A 19,455-nucleotide genomic window follows, 5' to 3' on the forward strand; every position below is an offset into this window, starting at 1 on the left:
CCGGTCCACCCCTGGCGAAGGATGCTTGTGAGAAGGGCAGAAGCAGAGGCCGAGAGAGGGCGAGCAAGCGGGGAAAGAAAGGGAGCGACACACAGCCGGCCTCCCACACTTCTGAGTCAGGCCTCAGAGGTGTGCCCCCAAGACCCCAGCTGGTCGTGGAGCCTGAGAGGCCACGCAGGAAACATGCAGACCGCTGCGTTTGTCCCCTCCCTGCGGAGAGTCTTGATCATAATGGAAACCCTGCCCGACCCTTCATTAGGAAAGTACAACAGGGCAGGGATATAATTCATCACCTGTTAGAAGGCGCGCCTGTGGGCTATTTACTAGAAATCTATTAAGTATGACGTGAAGACAGATTGCAGTCCATTTCTTAACGTGACATTATAATCAGGATGTATGCTCACTGAAATGGTTTATAGAACCCTTGTCGGTGAGTCCTATCTATTAACCTAAAATCTGCATAAGTGAAGTGTAGCCAGTGTACCACCCTGAGACTATGGATGCATTTTTCCTCTGGTTCTCAACAGAGAAATTTTCATTTTTAAATAGAAGTGTTGTGTTCGTGGCAAGTTCATTACCATGTATTTTGCTCATCAGTGCTTTGAGTGAAAGGATTATAAAAAGAGTATCCACTTCATAGTCCTGTTACTGAATGTTGAAGGACTTAGTCTTTATGTGAACCTGGTACATTTCCTTGACATCCTTATATAAAAATTTTTTGTATAGATAAGGTCAATATTGATGGCCCCATACTATAATTCTGTAAAGTGTGCCCTGATGTACCTCACTGTACAGATATCCTTTTAAGCCTTTGTGTTTATGAATGAAAGAAAAGTTCATCTATGTATCATCTCCAAACCAGTTACAGATGAGAATCTCTTTGACTTTAACTCAGAGGGATGACTTTAAGAATACATATTTTTGAATGTAATCAAAATACATTCCCTTGTGCTCAGGGTTCATTTTTGCCTCTTTTTTTTTTTTTTTCACCTTTTTTTCACCTGAAGAGTATTATATGACTCTCCTCATTAAGTTATCATTATAGTTAGGACCCCACTCTGTGTTGCTCTGAAATTACTTTAGAAATACTGCAGAATGACCAAGAAGTCAGGTTTAACGTTTTCCTGATCAGCCTTGGTTCAGTGTCTGTGCCTTTCTGTACTAAAGTTACATGCAGGTGCAGCTTTATCTGTAGGGAGGCCTTGGGGTCCTGGTTTCAGTGAAGGGAAGGAGAGCGAGAGGTCCATACCCCGGTAGAGTGAAAAGGCCGTCTGGGTGTGGCTGGAGAATAAGCGTGTGCTTTACTTACCGCGCTTCTTCTTTGGTTTTCCTCCCTTTCCCGTGCTGGCAGGAGTGTCAGGGAGCAGTATCTTGTCTGCTGTCCAGCGTCCCTGCCCTGGTGCCGGATTGTACTCTGCTGTAATGTAGAAGCTGCCACTGCCCATCCGGATTTCTTTGAAGAGCACATGCTTTCTTCTGGCTGGAGCGGAGCTAGTGTTCATTAGACCAGCGGGCCACGTGAAGTCCAAAGCAGTAGCTGGGAAAAACCTTGGTCAGGCCCTGACTCGGCAGCTCGCCCCTGCTCCTCTCTCTGTCTGCTGTAGCAAGGGGTCCTCCTCTCCCCAGACCTCTCTCCCTGCGGAGACAGAGAAGAGCCCAGACTGTGGCTCCTTGTCAGCATCTTCCCAGGGCATGTCTGTGACCTGCCCGGGGGTGCAGAAACAAAAAAAAATAAGTGCTGTGATGACATCAGGATTCTGGCCAAGATGACCTTTTGCTATGGATGGGCCAATCCGATTCAAAAAATTCATTTCCAGCCCCGGGTCTCCTTCTCTTTCACCTCATCTGCTTCCCTCCAGCAGGAACTCTCCAAGCCAAGCCCGCTGCTTCTCATTCGAGGCCTCGGTCCCGTCTCTGGGGGAGACGCGCCTCAGATGCCTTCCCTTTCCCCCTCACTATCATGCATCATCTCCTCTTCGAATGATCACTTCCCTGATACCAGTGACGTACTTAATCGCTTTTGTATCTCTTCCAGAATTTAATACAGGATGTTTTACTAAGGAGACATAGTAAATATCTGTAGACTTGAAAATGTTTCATTAGGTAAAATTTCTGTGTAGTTTTAGGTCTCTTACATCTTTAGAATTAAGGTTAAGGATTTGTGAGAGCATGAAGAGGCATTAATATTTAAAACTGTTCTTATTAAAGTTGATTTCTTCATTTTTAAATCTCTCTTCCTTTTCTTTGTACATCTCCAGTGTAAGTAAACAGGATGTATTCCTTGAAACCGAAAGGCATGAAAATAAGCCTTTCATTGTGTTCCTTATATCTCATACATCTAAAATTAATGTTCTCCGAGGGATCGTTCAGGGTTCACGATGAATACTTGTTAAAATGAACAATCAAAGTCCTTAGTTAGCTGTTAGCCCCAAAATAGAAGCGGTCATTATCAATAATCAAGCCCCTCTAATAGACTGTCTCACTCTTTCAGAGGGGACCACAGTCTTTGCTGCCTCGTTTCCAGAAGAGGCTTGTCAGGGAACCACTGCCTGAAGTCACAGCTGCCAGACTCTGGAGTCTCAGCAAGGCATGCTGGGTTGGAAAACCATCTTTCCAAAGGGTTGAGGAAGCAGAAACTGATTTCTCACACACCGTTAGACAGTTTAACTAACATAACAAATGCCGAATAATTGCTGGCACTAATGGGGGGGTGGATGTTTACTCTGTGTGGTTACCATGGATTCCCTTAGCCTGGTGGGCCTGCTGTGAGTGACATGCTGCAAACTTAAGGAAATAGCAGCGATATGATTAGCTTTAATCAACAACTTGAAAAGGGTTTGTTTATTTGAAAGACAAAAACTAGATCATATTCAGTTGGCTTTGATTTAGCATATTGTCCATGGGAATTGTTTCAATATTACATCATTTTGTTTAATCCAGGTATGTACGTCTGTGTGTTGTGTATAACTTTTATTATGCATCTTAATGTGTCATACACGGGAATAAACACTTGACAGGCACTATCCTATTAAATTTCATTAAGTATAATCATCTCCACTTTACAGATTAGAAAACCGAGTGATAGAGAGGTTAGGTAACTTGTTAACGATCCCACAGTAGTAACTAGTAGACAAAGGATTTAACCCCGTTGGATCCCAGAGCTTATGCCTCAACCCTTGTATGTAGCTCCTTATTCGACATTAACTGGACACTTGTCAGAAATGCAGGTTGTCGGACCCACCGCAGCCCTGCAGAATCAGAAGCTCTGGGGGTTAGAAGTTCAGTTCAGCTCAGTTCAGCTCAGTCAGGTCTGACTCTTTGCGACCCCATGGACCGCAGCACGCCAGGCCTCCTGGCCATCGCCAGCTCCTGGAGTTTGCCCAGACTCACGTCCATGGAGTCGGTGACGCCATCTGTGGCCTCCCCTGCAGGTGACTGTGGCCATGCTGCAGTGGAGAGGCACGGCCTCCCACCCTCCGCCTCGCAGGCCTGGGCCCCCAGCCTGCGTCTGCCCACTGCCTCTCCAGCCCCGCCGCTCATCAGCCTGCCGTCTTGCATGAATCCAGCCATGCAAAGGATATTCTTTAAGGTTATTGAAAGAGCAAACTAGGTGCTAGCTTTCTTTCTTGAACAACTACTTTATCTCATCATTATCTGATAAAAGGTATGAACCTCCTGCCCAGAGAAATGCACACATATATGTCTGTGCAGAACTTGTCAGCATGAGCATGTTGGGATGACCGAAGTTCAGCTGAGATCTCTCAGGTAGCGGCTGTAAAGTATCATCGAGGTTATATGAAGGCCCCAGAATGCCCTCACAAAGCGGTGATAGGCAGTTCAGCTCTGCCTAATAGTATCTTTTATTTTAAAAAAACATGACCTCTGTGTTCAGTAATGTTTTTTCTTTAAAAAAATAAAAGAAAAAATCTGATCTCTGATAATTATCTCTGTGTGAACTTAAACAAAACTCGCTTTCTCTGGGCTACAGTTTTTAAAGTCTGTAAGCCAGGGGTAATAACACAACCTTGTAGGATCCTTGAAAATTTAGAGTAATAAATGTAAAGCTCCTCGCATTCTAAGGGCACTCATTAAATGTGTGTGTGTGTGTGTGCATTCCTTGTCATTTGGAAAATACGCACAAAACTACAAAGAAAATAAGTGATAACCCATAAATAAATGATAACTCAGGAGTAACCACAGTTGCTTGTCATTTTTAAAGCATATTTGGAATATGCATAGTTTAGTAAACTCCATTTTAACTAAACAATATATTATGATTCTTTGTAAACCTGCTTGGAAAGAATTATCTCTAGTGAAGAATCTAGTGTAATACATGAAGACAGCCTGCCTGCTGCTGCTGCTGCTAAGTCACTTCAGTCGTGTCCGACTCTGTGCGACCCCATAGACGGCAGCCCACCAGGCTCCCCCGTCCCTGGGATTCTCCAGGCAAGGACACTGGAGTGGGTTGCCATTTCTAGCCTGCCTACATCCAACTAAAATTTCTTTGTGGTATAATAGTGGTGAGGGATAAGCATTTTTTAAATTTTAATTTGGTACTTAAATAGCAAACATCCTTGAAATTTCCAGCCCCTTTCTGCAGTCAATCCCCAGTGATAATGAGCTTGGAAAGAGGGAAGGCAATGAAGGTGAATGTAGATTTGTCTCTCATTTTTTTTCAGTATATTCCAATACTTAATAATTCTCCCCCAGCAAGGCTAGAATCAGTTGTGTTTTACCTCTAGATATTATAGCTTCAGACCTCAGTTTAAATAGTCGATTTATACTGAAGTCTGTTCTGTGATCTCTTTTACTGTTATTCTTTTTTCCCCTCCAGTTGCTTGCCATGACATGAATTGTCTCAGAGAATAAGAGAAGAAATGTCATTAAAGCATTTTTGAAATAATGTTTGTTTTTCTACTCACATCTCATCTTCCATGGTTGTTTCTTCACTGTTGTCTGGAATCGTGTCTTATGTGTGTGTTCTCAGGTGTGTCTGTCTCTTTGAGACCCTATAGACTGTCCCTTGTCCGTGGGATTTTCCAGGCAAGAATCCTGGAATGGGTTGCCATTTCCTCCTCCAGGGGATCTTCTGGGCCCAGGGATCAAACCCCTGTCTCCTGCAGCTCCTGCATCGGCAGGCGGACTCTTGACCACAGGGCCTCCTTGGGAAGTCTTCAAAGAGTTATACTGAAAGCCCAAACTTATAGTCACGGGAAATCCCGGGCAGACCACTCCTGCCCTCAGCTGCCTGACACCAGTGTCAGCCCCACCTCGTCTTTGAGTTTGTACATTTCCCACCTGAGAAGGAAAGGGTAGGCCTTTTTTCCTTCATTTTTGTTAATTATCTAGTACTGCCTAAAATTAGCTGTTTACCCATTGACTCTTTGTTGGCTGAATGTCATGTGTTACCTTCAAATAAGCATGCACAATTCAGATATCTTTTTCCCTCCGTATTTCAAACATTTTTGTATCAATCAGCTTCAATAATTATGGGTTTAAGGGAAATTCAGTGATAAGAAGAAAAATTGCAGATAGAGAATTTTAGATTCTTCTGCTTCATCAGCACTTAAAAATGTTCTTTATACCTGTAACCAGTAAAGATAGACTTATAAAATAAAGTCATGATTCTTTCAAGTGGCCATATGTCAGCCCTGAGAGAAGTCAGATTGTATCATATATAACATCTGAAGATTTATGATCCCTTGGAGAATGAATGCTAGCAGAAACCTTCCAACCTTCTCACAGTTTTATTTAGCTTTTAAACTTTTTTATATTAATACCTTTTTATTTGCCTGTAAACATAGTATCTATTCATTGTCAAATATTGAAAGATATAGAAATTAGGGCAAAAAAGATCACCATCAGCAGCGTTTAAACATACAAACCACTCCAACCTTTTGTTGAATTGCCTGTTTCATGTCCACATTTGTTAAATGTATTATAAAACAAAGGATTGGAGTAAACTAAAATTTTTATTTGTTGTGATATTATATAACCACTTTATAACGTGCCCCTTATTATACACAACTTAGTAACTTACACTTCCACTTTTCTTTCGCTTTTTGTATTAACATCAGAAAATAGTTAAGTTCATCCAACCCATTTCAATTCATAAGTCAAATTCCACTAGTCCTATTGCCATTGAAATGAAAGATACTGTAGTAAAAAATACACAAATCTTGGGCAATGACACATTTTTTCAATTCATCTTTAGCGAGATTATGAGTGCTCAGTCACTTCAGTCGTGTCCGACTCTTTGTGACCCTATGGACTGTAGCCCGCCAGGCTCCTCTGTCCATGGGGTTCTCCAGGCAAGAATACTGGAGTGGGCTGCCATTCCCTCCTCCAGGGGACCTTCCCACATCTCCTGAGTCTCCTGCATTGCAGGCAGATTCTTTACTACTGAGCCACCAGGGGAGCCCTTTTAATGGAATAGATTGTTCCAAAAATTATTTTTTAATGTATTAATTTTAAAAGGGTTCACTTATATACCATATAAAAAATACGAAGATCAGATAGTATTTAGTAAGAAGACATTGTAAGTTGATGATATATTAGAATTGAAATTATATAGTATGATATTTGCAAGTGACTCAGTGATAAAGAATTCGCCTGCCAATGCAGGAAATGCAAGAAACACAGGTCAGGAAGATCCTCTGGAGAAGGAAATGGCAACCCACTCCTGTATTCTTGCCTGGGAAATCCCATGGACAGAGGAGCCTGGCAGGCTACAGTCCATGGGGTCTCAAAAGAGTCAACATGATTGAGCACTGAGTGCATAAGTTTGATATTATTTCTTTATGTGATCTGTTTACCTGACCTTAGACATAATCCTTCCCCGGTAGCTCAGGGGTAAAGAATCTGCCTGCAATGCAGGAGACCCCGGTTCAATTCCTGGGTCTGGAAGATCTGCTGGAGAAGGGATAGGCTACCCACTCCAGTATTCTTGGGCTTCCCTTGTGCCTCAGCTGGTAAAGAATCCGCCTGCAATGTGGGAGACCTGGGTTCAATCCCTGGGTTGGGAAGATCCCCTGGAGAAGAAAAGGTCTACCCACTCCAGTATTCTGGCCTGGAGAATTCCATGGACGATACAGTCCATGGGGTTGCAAAGAGTTGGACAGGACTGAGTGACTCTCACTTTCAGACTTAATCCTGTTACTTAAGCATATTTCAAGAACTATAATGAAAAGTCAGATTACTATAGGGAAGTGAATTTCCGTAAGTTTTTGGCAAGGCTTCTAAATTGATAGATTTGTGTCACCCTGTCTGTCTTGTCCTGGATGTGCTAATGAGCAGTCAAAGCCAATACCTGAAAAAAAAGGAAGAGAAGAAGTATTTGAGCACATTTATAGGCAATCCATAGCTCAGTGACTAGACACTGAATATCTGAGAATTGATTTTATAAAATGGCATATTTTAAGAATGGGAACTTTGTCAAGTTCTTTTACTCCCAGAACAAAGACAGTTATCTTACTCTATTTTTAGGACAATTGTCTAGGGCAGGCTTTTGATATAAATAAATGATGCATTAACATTATATGCAGACAGAGTGTATATGCCAGCAGAAAACTAAATGGGGGAGAATTGTATGTTTATACAATACTATTCCAAGGTCAGCTCACTCACTCTTTGCCGAACATCACAGTTCAGATTTTTTTTTTCCTTTTTGATACAGTTTCCTTTTTCTGTTAACAGCAGATATTCCTTTATCAAAGATTCCATAAATCTGAGTCTAGTGAGATAATTTTCTGTAATTCTCCCTTGACCTATTTCTGTGCATACAGATTTGTAAACATCTAACAAACGACTGCACAAAACAACCTAGTCATCTAAAATAACTGAACTTGGACCTAAAAGAAATTAGGAAATAATCAAGAAAGAGATTCTGTATAATAGTCAAATTTTCAGTCAATAAATGTTTTTGATTAACCGACTGAACACTGCTCTTTAAGGACATTATTGTTTACTGTCTTCAGTCTTTTGACAGTTGTAGCAACAGTGACAGAAATGATGTCTGGTGGGAATTGCTCCAGGATCAAATATTTTTGAGTGGAATATTAAATTTACTTATCCAGTTAAAAATTACCAATGAAGAAAATCTTTACAATTCCTGACATAATTTTGTTAACTCTTTAACTGTATAATAGGGTATCTAGTTTGAAGTTTAGAAGCCAACAATCATGTTAGCTGAATGCATTTAATTTTAGTTATTTTCACTAGATTTTGCTTCTCTCTAGTTACAGTTGAATCATTCAGCAACTTGATCTCATGATAATACCACTGTCACCATTACCTAGATTGATCAAATTTCTGCCTTTAGTTTCTTGTATTGACTTAAAAATCTTTTTACATTTTACATTTTACATTTTTGATAGTAATTAATTTGGTATTGACTTATTTTTAAGTTGCATAGTGACAATAGCCAGGATAATAAACATCATTATGGTAAAACCTTGGTTATAATTTCATTGCTCTGTTTTGCAAGTTGCACATCTTCCCAAAGTGGTACAGTTTCCTTCTGTGATTAAATATAAGTCCATACAGACCAAAGGAAAGCAAGGGATGGAGCCATTATCTATTCACTATCACCTTTATTTCCACCCCATAAATGGCTACCTTTTATCAATAAATAAGAAGATATTGTCTAAATAGATCCCAAGATAGTCACAATTAGGTAAACATGCCTTTTGGTAAGGAGATTACCCTCTGAAGTCCTTATTATAAGCTGTAAGGGCCTATTAATTGAAGATGTCGAAGAGTCCATCCTGGTGCCCGTGATAGATTCTGTTCTGCATTCTCATGATTTCCTGGGCGACAGAATAAAAGGCATACCGACTAAGTTTGGAGATTACACTAAGCTAACAGGGGTTGCAGTGCTTGGAAACCTAGAACTAGAATTTGAAATGATCTTAATAAATTACATAAATCACATTTCAAAAATATAGAACGAATTCAAGTTTATTTCCTAAGAAAGAAAAGTAAACTATACTGTCAGCAGCGGGAGGAAGGTTGTCCACGCCCAGAGAGAACAGGAAAGAGACCCCGAGCTCCAGGTGAGTCAGCAGCGCGGCGCCCAACCTGAAGCAAGACTGCGGGGCCAGCCCTGCTCCACCAAGGGCGTGTGTCACTCTTCCATGGCCAGAACTATGGAAGATTAAGATGAGATCCACCTGGAAGCAGCTCCACGCCCCAAAATTCTAGTACAGCAAGCTAGGGCAGAAAGATGTAGCATGTGCTCAGGCCTCCTCTGAACAACTGTCCCCAGAGAGAGTGGGGTACCAGGCTCCCTCACACCCCTGGTTTCAGGGCGTACAGGAGGATCAGTGGGCACAGAGAGGTGGTAAGAACTTGTTGGCTTTTAGCAAAGCATGCTACAAAACTCCTGTGATACTGGGATTCAGGGAGTTAGAAAGTAATCTTTTGTTATGTTTGGTGTTGTATAAGCTTTTATTAAACTCTTTGGTTGACTTTGAGTTTCTACCTTTTAAAAGGAAGTGTAAAAATTGGAAAAGGTCTATAGCAAAACAACAGAAATGCTTAATGGAATGTAAAATAAGCCATGTGGGGAAAGATTAAAGGAGTTTGGTTGCTTAGCCCGGAAAATAGAAAGCTCAGAGATGACTTAATAACTGTCTTATAGTACGTAGAGGTTTATCATAAGAATGCAAACCAGTGCTCTATCCCTACAGAAGAATGAACAAAAGAAGCTAGTTTAAAGTAGCAAGGGAGAGCTTGCTTTTACATTGGAAGGGGTTTCTTGATTATAAAATATCAATAATCATTGTCTAAGGTTACCAACGGAGAAGGCAATGGCACCCCACTCCAGTACTCTTGCCTGGAAAATCCCATGGACGGAGGAGCCTGGTGGGCTGCAGTCTATGGGGTCGCTAAGAGTCGGACATGACTGAGCGACTTCACTTTCACTTTTCACTTTCCTGCATTGGAGAAGGAAATGGCAACCCACTCCAGTGTTCTTGCCTGGAGAATCCCAGGGACGGGGGAGCCTGGTGGGCTGCCGTCTATGGGGTCACACAGAGTCAGACACGACTGAAGCGACTTAGCAGCAGCAGCAGCAAGGTTACCAAGCAGTAGAATATTATCTTTGAAGATGTTCAGAATGGAATGAACACCCATGTGGTTGGAAGACTTAAGAGTTGACCTGCTTGATGGTAGAATTGAGCCAGACAACCGTTTTGAGGAATTCAGCAGTTCTGTCGTGAATATAAAACATCATAGTCATCTTCCTTCCCTGTTTATCTATAAAGATAAGTTTACCTTATTACTAGGAAGGCTTCATTTGACAATTTCACGAGATGACTTTGCTCACTGTTTTTCCCATCTCTGAATAAGTACAGTTCTTTTTTCTGTCTCCTTTCCTTTCATTTAACAATGTCTGTTGAGTGCCTGCTCTGTGTAAAGCAATGCTCAAGGCCATGAATGATACAAATAACCGAACACACCTTTCTTCTTGCCTTCACAAACATTTGATGGGCATCTCCACTGTGCTAAACACTGCACAACATGCTTAGAATCCAGATACAGGGGCAAAGATGGCTCTCAGGAGCCCGCAGGCCAGTGAATGAGAATCATAAGTAAACAGAGTTGCAGTGTGACGGGATGGGGCCTGTGCCAAAGGTATGAGCAGGTGGCTCGGAAACATATCAGAGACATGGTGGATGCCTCTGATACAGAGCGGGGTAGCGTCTCGGTTTGCTGGAGGAGATGCCATCTGAGCTGAACTGGGCTGTGGTGAGAAGGGAGTCAAGTACCAACTGTTTTAGACTATCGCAGAAACCCATTGTCTGTATGTAGCAAGATACGTAAGAGCATTTGTTATTTTTTTGTCAACTGAAATGTTATTGATGCTGTCCTCTGCCCTTTCTGTGATCCTTAATAAGACAATGAAATCTGATTTACAGTCAGTATTCTGTTAAAAGGTGACATACATGTTTCTAAATTCATCACGCTGCACAGAAATTTGTAGCTTTAATGGAAAATGTGGTTGGGGCAAACCCTCAAAGACTTTGTCACGGGGACACACAGTTTTTCAAGGAGAGGCGCTTACTGAAAATGGTAGCATGGTTCACACCTTGAATATTTAAGGAGTGCACACTAATACTACAGCAGTACACAGGTTCTGCAAAAAACGTGGTGCCTCGAAAGAGACCTGAAGCTTACTCGTGGCAGTCAGGCAGAGGGTGAAGTGGTGGAGGGCGGTCACCTGAAATCGGAGGGGAACTTGTGATGGGAGCTGAGGACGGTACGGCTCCCCACCGAGTCATAACACAGGAAGTGCGATGCGGCTTCTGTGTGTTTGGTAAATCTCTCCACAGTTCAGTTCAGCTGGGTACACTTTTCTGCGCTCACCTAGTCTCTCTCACCAAGAACTTGGCATAAGCAAACGTGAAATTTTCGTCATGTTCCAGTTGTTTCCTCATATATCAATTCTCTTGGAACAGATTTGCAGTTTTGAAACAAACCTTGTGGCAGAACTGACTGTATATTGTTGCAAATTAAGTTCATAATTTTTTTTTACATTATCTCCTGATATCTCTAACATAGTGTATTGAGATTCTGTTGGACATATCAAGATTCCTCATAAATCCAGTCCCCTGCTTAATGAGGATAGAAGGGACTTCCATTTTTTCCAGAACTACCTTTTCTCTCAGCTTCTCTAACAGGGGAGCATCTGCAGGGAACTTGGCGAAACAGTTGAGGGCCGTGAGAGTGCGAATATCGTTCCTCAGTCTGAGCCTCTGTTTTTGCAGCAGTTCTTAGGGAGATGCTGTCGCAAGGACAGCAGGTCTTTTTTTCACTCTGACAAGGTAAATGGCCAGAAATGCAAAGGAAAATCTCAGGTGACTAGGGTTTTGGCCATGGATCACCCTCCGCAACCAGACTTGCAAAGAGAGTGATGCCTACAGCAATGTGCTGACTTTTAGCAGGGAGACCGCAGGTCTGAAGAACGGTCTCCTTTTTTGGCTCTCTTGCCTTTGTCAGTGGGCACAGATTCTGGCCTGGAGGGAGGAGAGCCTCACTGGAGGAATTTCGTTAAGGACAGAGGAGGTAGCATCTGGGCAGGCAGCTCAGCAGCATCCCTCACTGGGCTTCTGTCTCCTTTTGAAATATTTAGCCCACAAAAGACATAAAAAGGATGCTTTGTTTTGCTATGTCTGCAATGAAGATGTGTGTCCCCCCACCGAATTCAAGAGTTTCTCCTAGAAAGGCAACTCAGAATTACACTATCTGAGGTCAGGGAAAAAACAGTTCTGGATTTGGATTGTGTAGCGGAAGCATCAGAGACACTTGAGGGTGTTCTTGACGTGGCCGGTGTCCTCTTATTCACGATGAGCCCCAGAGTCACAGGCCCAGAGAGGGGAAAGCTTCTGTCTGTCCACAGGTAATTCCCATATAAAAATCAGGAGCTGAAGGTTACATTACAGCAGATGATAAAATCCTTACACAGCCTCAAGCAAACATTCAGCTGACAAAAATGTTATTGTATGTTCTCTCTTGAAAGCTTTAAGATATGCTTGGGTTAATTAGATTTCCAAATATGCAAATATGCCCTGGTGAGTTTTTTTCTGAAATGCACCAGTTTAAAATTATGTAGCATGGCATTAGTGTTCAAAATACTGAATTGTAAGACTTAGCCTGAATAGCTTACTAACATATCATATAAATTCATAATTGATCAAACCCATTTATTCCCTACTGTCCACATTATACTGTTCAAATTGGGTTAGAAAGTTTTATGGAAATTAGGTTCTCTAGCATGCTTTGGGGGCAGATCAAGGCGTAGTTTCAATTACAGCAGTAGTTCTTCAAAAAAATGTCAATTCACTTGTCTGATATCAGTGTTTCCAGTGTATTCAGTTTAGGGAACACGAGACTTCTAGAGCCCAGAAACTGTGGATCACCTGAAGGAAATTAGAACACAAACTTTGATCTTAAGGGGAAAAAATACTTTAGCAAGTGCAACTGAAATGATTTCATTTTGCTCACCTGCTTGTGCCAGCAAATAATTCTAAGATTTCAACTTCTAAATAGTTTTTTGTTTTAAATATTAGATTTTCCTTTAGAAATGTCATCTATTTGGGCATTCTTTATCATCGGATTTCTGGTTACTTGAAATGTTTGACATGTGTTGGTTAAAAAATAGTCATCTTTTGGGGAAAAGTGAAAGTGCAAGTCACTCAGTTGTGTCCGACTCTGCGACCCCATGAACTGTAGGCTGCCAGGCTCCTCTGTCCATAGGATTTTCCAGGCAAGAGTACTGGAGTGGGCTGCCATTTAGAAACTGGTCTACAATGCATCATGTTCTTCAGTGCTTTATTAAACAGTATATACTGAAATACGCTACAGATAAGCTGGCCATTTCTGGATAATTCATGTTTCCTGTGCCCATGGGCATTTCGCTGTGCCTAGTGAAATGTGAAAGCTGTTTATTCCTGCTTTTAATGGCCTCCCCCACAGGGTGGACAAGCTCTCCTTGTAAAGGGCCAGGTAGGAGACATTTAAGTTTCGTAGGCCAGGTAGCGTCTGTCGCCCCTCAGCTGCCCCTGCTGTGTGAAGGCAGTCTTGGCAAATCGTCAGTGAAACGACCGCAGCTGATCTCCAGTGAGACTTCGTCGTTCTATTGGCAGTGGTTGAATTTGGCTTTCAGGCTGTGGTTTGACAACCTCTGACCTCAACTACTGTCTTTCTCTAGTAATTTATTAGAAGTTCATTATTGTCATTTCTTGATGTTCCAGTGTTCTTGTATTTCCTTCCTTTAGCAATGTCTCACCCTTTTCTGTTTATTGCTTTTGATGTGGCTTGGCCTACATGAAAAAAAAAAAACTAGCTTGTTAGATTTGTATCTAAAATAAGAATCATTAGACAAGGGACGGGCAAAAGGCTTTCTAGTAAAGACGGCACAGGGTACATTTACTCTGGCTTTCCTTCTCAAGCCTTGCTCGGGGCCCTTTTATTTATTTCTAGGTTCTTGAACAGATTGTTAATGTGGAAAATAAGTTTTCTGTTAAAAGAATCTTGTTGTAGATCAATAGGCTTTTATAAATATACATCACATTTGTGTGGAAGTAAGAACAAATTTTTCAGCTACATTTTCATGGACATAATTTACTGTGTCTTGTCCAGTGTTTTCCATATTGATGAACAGTTTATCAAGACTAACAGATGTGTCCACTCCAAAAGAAGAGATTAAATTGCCTTTCAAATGAGAAGAAATTGCCCTGCCCTCGCCTTGATCAGTGTACTATAGTATTTTGTGCTTACTCTAGATTACTTTATTCACATAACTAAACTTTGTTTTTGAGTTCCTGGGACTCTTTCACTGGCCACATAGCTGAGTTGTTGAGAGCGCTGGGTTTGGATTCAGACTGTAGCTCTGTCACTTATCGCTGTGTGATATTGGTCACGTTCCTTAACTTCTCTGAGCCGTGGCTCTTTCATCTCTAGAGTAGTGATGACAAGGATACCTACCTGAGAAGAGTTGTTCTGTTTCTTTGATGCTGTTTGCCTTATTATTCCTCCTCTTTTCCTCCTCCTTTCCTCTAGTGACATTCAAATCAACCAAAGGTTCAAATCCTACCGTGCTATTTAAGTTACACTATCCTGTTAAGGCCCTTTTATTCCAGTTCATCACTGAAGCAGATGATATCTGATTAAAATAATGTCACACGCTAAAAGGGTGGCCACAGGGGTACGTGGAATACAGAGGGTGAAAATTTATGACATAAAAAGCCACATCCAAGTACAGAAAATGTTATTCTTTCATTTTTGCTATTATATCACTAGATATTTAAGGTGTTATCTACATCAGTTTGGGATGCATGCTCAGCAAAATATTGAAAATTTTGTAGTAAACAGGCCCTAAAGTAAAGTCTCTCAGCCCTAGGAGGAGATACATCTAGCTGTCTACATTGCTCAGCAAGCCCCTCCATGCGTATGCATTCAAGATGGCCCAGAGATCTCATTCTGTTATTCAGTTTCCTAGTTGCTGTCACCACAGGAATTTAGGAAGATCTGCTTCCCGAAGCATCGACTGTTCAACAGTTACTGTTCTAATAATTTCTGCATGAACACCATTCTCCCATCCAAGTACTAACCTAGGCCCGACCCTGCTTAGCTTCCGAGATCAGACGAGATCGGGCGCGTTCAGGGTGGTATGGCCGTAGACATGAACACCATTCTCAATCTCTTTGTTATACCCAGTTTTTTGTATGTGTACCCCCCAAAAATGATCAGAACTCTTAAGGACCCCAGTAATGAAATGAGTAGTTGAGTAGTCCAGTTGATGGAAAGTGCCATGTTGGGTAATTAGGCAAATCACACTGGTACCCAGAGCAAATTGCTTTCTGTTTCCAGGCAAGAGTTGTCCTATCTTTAAAATAAGGAGATGAAAATTCAGGGTTTACAATGACAGAATAAGAACATTTTTGCACCGTTTTCTTAAAAATCACACTCACAACTAGAAAAAAAAAAGAAGTGCAAACAAAGTTTCCCTATGATTACAGTAGAGAACTACCCACCATTGCCCAAGAATACCGCCTTTGAAGTTGGAAGGCAGGCGGGAGAATGATGAATGGCTAGAGTAATGAAAAAGTTTGGGGAACAGTGCTGATGCTTGTTCAATACTGTGAGTATTTGTTGCCACTGAAAAGTGCCTTTAAAATAGTTAAGATGGCACAATCTTAATTTTTTTACCACAATAAATATTTTAAAATGAAGATTTAGTAGAGATCATAAATGATTTAGTAGAGAGAAGGGAAGTCAAACAAAAATGCTTGCAGGTTGAGAGTACCAAAGAACAGCTAACCAGTTTGCCTCCCAGAAAGATCTGAGAATTGGAGGGCATGTAGTAATAGTGAGGGTAATAAAAACAGGGATTGCTCAAAAATGTGCACAAGTCGCAACTAGACCTCCTGGTTACCACCACTGTCCTTGGTCAGATGACCTCTCCACTTCCATCCAGGCAGCAGATGATGCTCTGGGGAAGATGGGAGTCAGGGAGCATCAAGACTTGGAGACTGCAAGGACTGGAGAGGTTGGGGGGCCACCCTGAAAACACGGGTGGTCTAGTAGTATTGGACCTGAGCCTTTAGCCTCTCCCCCTGAGGACTCCAAAAGACAGATGGTCAGGCTAGTTCCTGTAAACCATCCGACTGCAGTCATGGCTGTCTTTAACATATGAGCCAAAGAAGAGCCTAAGCAATGAAGGAAAGAGTTGAAAGTCATTTCCTCTGGGGAGGAGGAGATAAGGAAATGGGGACTTACTCTTAAGTTTTTGATTGGCCTTTCATTATTATTTGACTTGTAAACTGTTGCCAAGAGAAGGCACTGGTCATAGCAGACACCCTCTCCCAACAACAGAAGAGACGACTCTATGCATGGACATCACCAGATGGTCAACACCGAAATCAGATTGATTAAATTCTTTGCAGCCGAAGATGGAGAAGCTTTATGCAGTCAGAAAAAAACAAGACTGGAGCTGACTGTGGCTCAGATCATGAGCTCCTTATTGCAAAATTCAGACTTAAATTGAAGAAAGTAGGGAAAACCACTAGACCATTCAGGTATGATCTAAATCAAATCCCTTATGATTATACAGTGGAAGTGACAAATAGATTCAAGGGATTAGATCTGATAGAGTGCCTGAAGAACTATGGACAGAGGTTCGTGACATTGTACAGGAGGCAGTGATCAAGACCATCCCCAAGAAAAGAAATGCAAAAAGGCAAAATGGTTGTCTGAGGAGGTCTTACAAATAGCTGAGAAAAGAGAAGCTAAAGGCAAAGGAGAAAGGAAAGATATACCCATTTGAATGCAGAATTCCAAAGAATAGCAAGGAGAGATAAGAAAGCCTTATGCAAAGAAATAGAGGAAAGCAACAAAATGGGAAAGACTAGAGATTTCTTCAAGAAAATGAGAGATACCAAGGGAACATTTCATGTAAAAATGGGCACAATAAAGGACAGACATGGTATGGACCTAAGAGAAGCAAAAGATATTAAGAACAGGTGGCAAGAATACACAGAAGAACTGTACAAAAAAGATCTTCATGACCCAGATAATCACGATGGTGTGATCACTCACCTAGAGCCAGACATCCTAGAATGCGAAGTCAAGTGGGCCTTAGGAAGCATCACTATGAACAAAGTTAGTGGAGGTGATGGAATTCCAGTTGAGCTATTTCAAATCCTAAAAGATGATGCTGTAAAAGTGCTGCACTCAATATGCCAGCAAATTTGGAAAACTCAGCAGTGGCCACAGGACTGGAAAAGGTCAGTTTTCATTCCAGTCCCAAAGAAAGGCAATGCCAAAGAATGCTCAAACTATCGCACAACTGCACTCATCTCACACACTAGCAAAGTAATGCTCAAAATTCTTCAAGCCAGGCTTCAACAGTACATGAACCATGAACTTCTAGGTGTTCAAGCTGTTTTTAGAAAAGCCAGAGGAACCAGAGATTAAATTACCAACATCTGTTGGATCATAGAAAAAGCATGAGAGTTCCAGAGAAACGTTTACTTCTGCTTTATTGACTATGCCAAAGCCTTTGACTGTGTGGATCACAACAAACTGTGGAAAATTCTTAAAGAGGTGGGAATACCAGACCATCTTACCTGCCTCCTGAGAAATCTGTATGCAGGTCAGGAAGCAACAGTTAGAACTGGACATGGAAAAACAGACTGGTTCCAATTAGGAAAAGGAGTGCATCAAGGTTATATATTGTCACCCTGCTTATTTAACTTATATGCAAAGTACATCATGTGAAATGCCAGGCTGAATGAAGCACAAGCTGGAATCAAGATTGCTAGGGGAAATACCAATAACCTCAGGTATGAAGATGACACCACCCTTATGGCAGAAAGCAAAGAACTAGAGCCTCTTGATGAAGGTGAAAGAGGAGAGTGAAAAAGTTGGCTTAAAGCTCAACATTCAGAAAACTAAGATCATGGCATCATGATGCCATGGCCCCATCACTTCATGGCAAATAGATGGGGAAACAGTGGAAACAATGAGAGACTGTATTTATTTGGGCTCCAAAATCACTGCAGATGGTGACTGCAGCCATGAAATGAAAAGACGTTTGCACCTTGGATGGAAAGTCATGACCAACCTAGATAGCATATTGAAAAGCAGAGACATCACTTTGTCAACAAAGGTCCACCTAGTCAAGGCTATGGTTTTTCCAGTGGTCATGTATGGATGTGAGAGTTGGACCCTAAAGAAAGCTGAGCGCCGAAGAATTGATGCTTTTGAACTGTGGTGTTGGAGAAGACTCTTGAGAGTCCCTTGGACTGCAAGGAGATCCAACCAGTCCATCCTAAAGGAAATCAATCCTGAATATTCATTGGAAGGACTGATGCTGAAGCTGAAACTACAGTACTTTGGCCACGTGATATGAAGAACTGACTCATTGGAAAAGACCGTGATACTGGAAAGTTTGGGGGCAGGAGGAGAAGGGGACGACAGATGAGATGGTTGGATGGCATCACCAACTCCATGGACATGGGCTGGGTGAACTCCAGGAGTTGGTGATGGACAGGGAGGCCTGGTATGCTGTGGTCCATGGGGTCACAGAGAGTCGGACATGACTGAGTGACTGAACTGAACTGAACTGAAACTGTATGCATGCAATATTTTGGGGTTTTTAAATGATTAAAAGACATGAAATATAACAGACATAAAATAAGGGAAGCTTTCTAAGAGTCCATCTTGCCCTTTGTTTGTGTTAGCCATATGCAGTCATATTGTCCTTTAGAGAAAATGTGCCTTGACTCTAGGTTCCTGTTTCCAGATTGTTTCTATACTGGTTTCTAGATCCTTAACTTCTTACCTAAGGGAAAAAAATTTTTTAAACCAAAATATTTTTTTCTAGGTAGCACTAATTGGTGACATCATGTTTTTTGTGTATTGCATGTTTGTCTTTAGATAGATATTTTCCTCCTAGTAATTATATGTTTGTACAGCCTGCTCCAGCATTCTTCGCTGGAAGATCCCACAGACCGAGGTTGCAGAGTCAGACATGACTTAGCAACTAAACGACAACATAACGCACTGGACTGTGTCTGCTTAGAGATCAGTAAATTGGTCTTCATTTAGAATGTCTGATGATATAACGTGAACTGGGCTAGCTTCCATTATCTGTCTTTTTCCTATGAGGAAACTATGTACTAAGTGATGAAATAGGGTATGTTTAAAAACATATTTGAGGGAAAGGTATCCTAGCTTAATACCCAGTTGCTTTGCGTTTGCATAGAAAATGTGTGCTAATTTCAAAAGATCGTATCTATATCTTAGAGAAGGAATGGGATTTTATATTTTGCAGCATCTTATTTCCATATAGAGATATCTTTTTGGTCTATCCACTAACAGGCTTATGTTTTAATTCATTTTTATGAATCTAAACAATGAGTTGATTTAACAGACATTGTTATAATAGGT

The 19,455-nt window shown here is 41.4% G+C and overlaps 1 protein-coding gene across 5 annotated transcripts in view; it reads left to right on the plus strand.

Annotated features, from left to right (window-relative positions):
- FBXL17 (F-box and leucine rich repeat protein 17) overlaps window positions 1-19,455 on the plus strand; it is a 325,423-nt gene that overhangs the window by 219,421 nt on the left and 86,547 nt on the right. Inside the window, exon 4 of one of the 5 annotated variants that reach the window (XM_070462690.1) lies at window positions 1,352-1,443. The exons of the other annotated variants lie outside the window; for them this stretch is intronic. Within the exon in view, the coding sequence (XP_070318791.1) occupies window positions 1,352-1,428 (77 nt within the window). The 3' untranslated portion in view covers window positions 1,429-1,443. Of the gene's footprint in view, window positions 1-1,351; window positions 1,444-19,455 lie in introns of those variants that run through there. 5 annotated transcript variants of the gene reach the window in all.

This window comes from Odocoileus virginianus, unplaced genomic scaffold (assembly GCF_023699985.2).
Source record: "Odocoileus virginianus isolate 20LAN1187 ecotype Illinois unplaced genomic scaffold, Ovbor_1.2 Unplaced_Scaffold_8, whole genome shotgun sequence".
NCBI classification, from domain to species: Eukaryota; Metazoa; Chordata; class Mammalia; order Artiodactyla; family Cervidae; genus Odocoileus; species Odocoileus virginianus.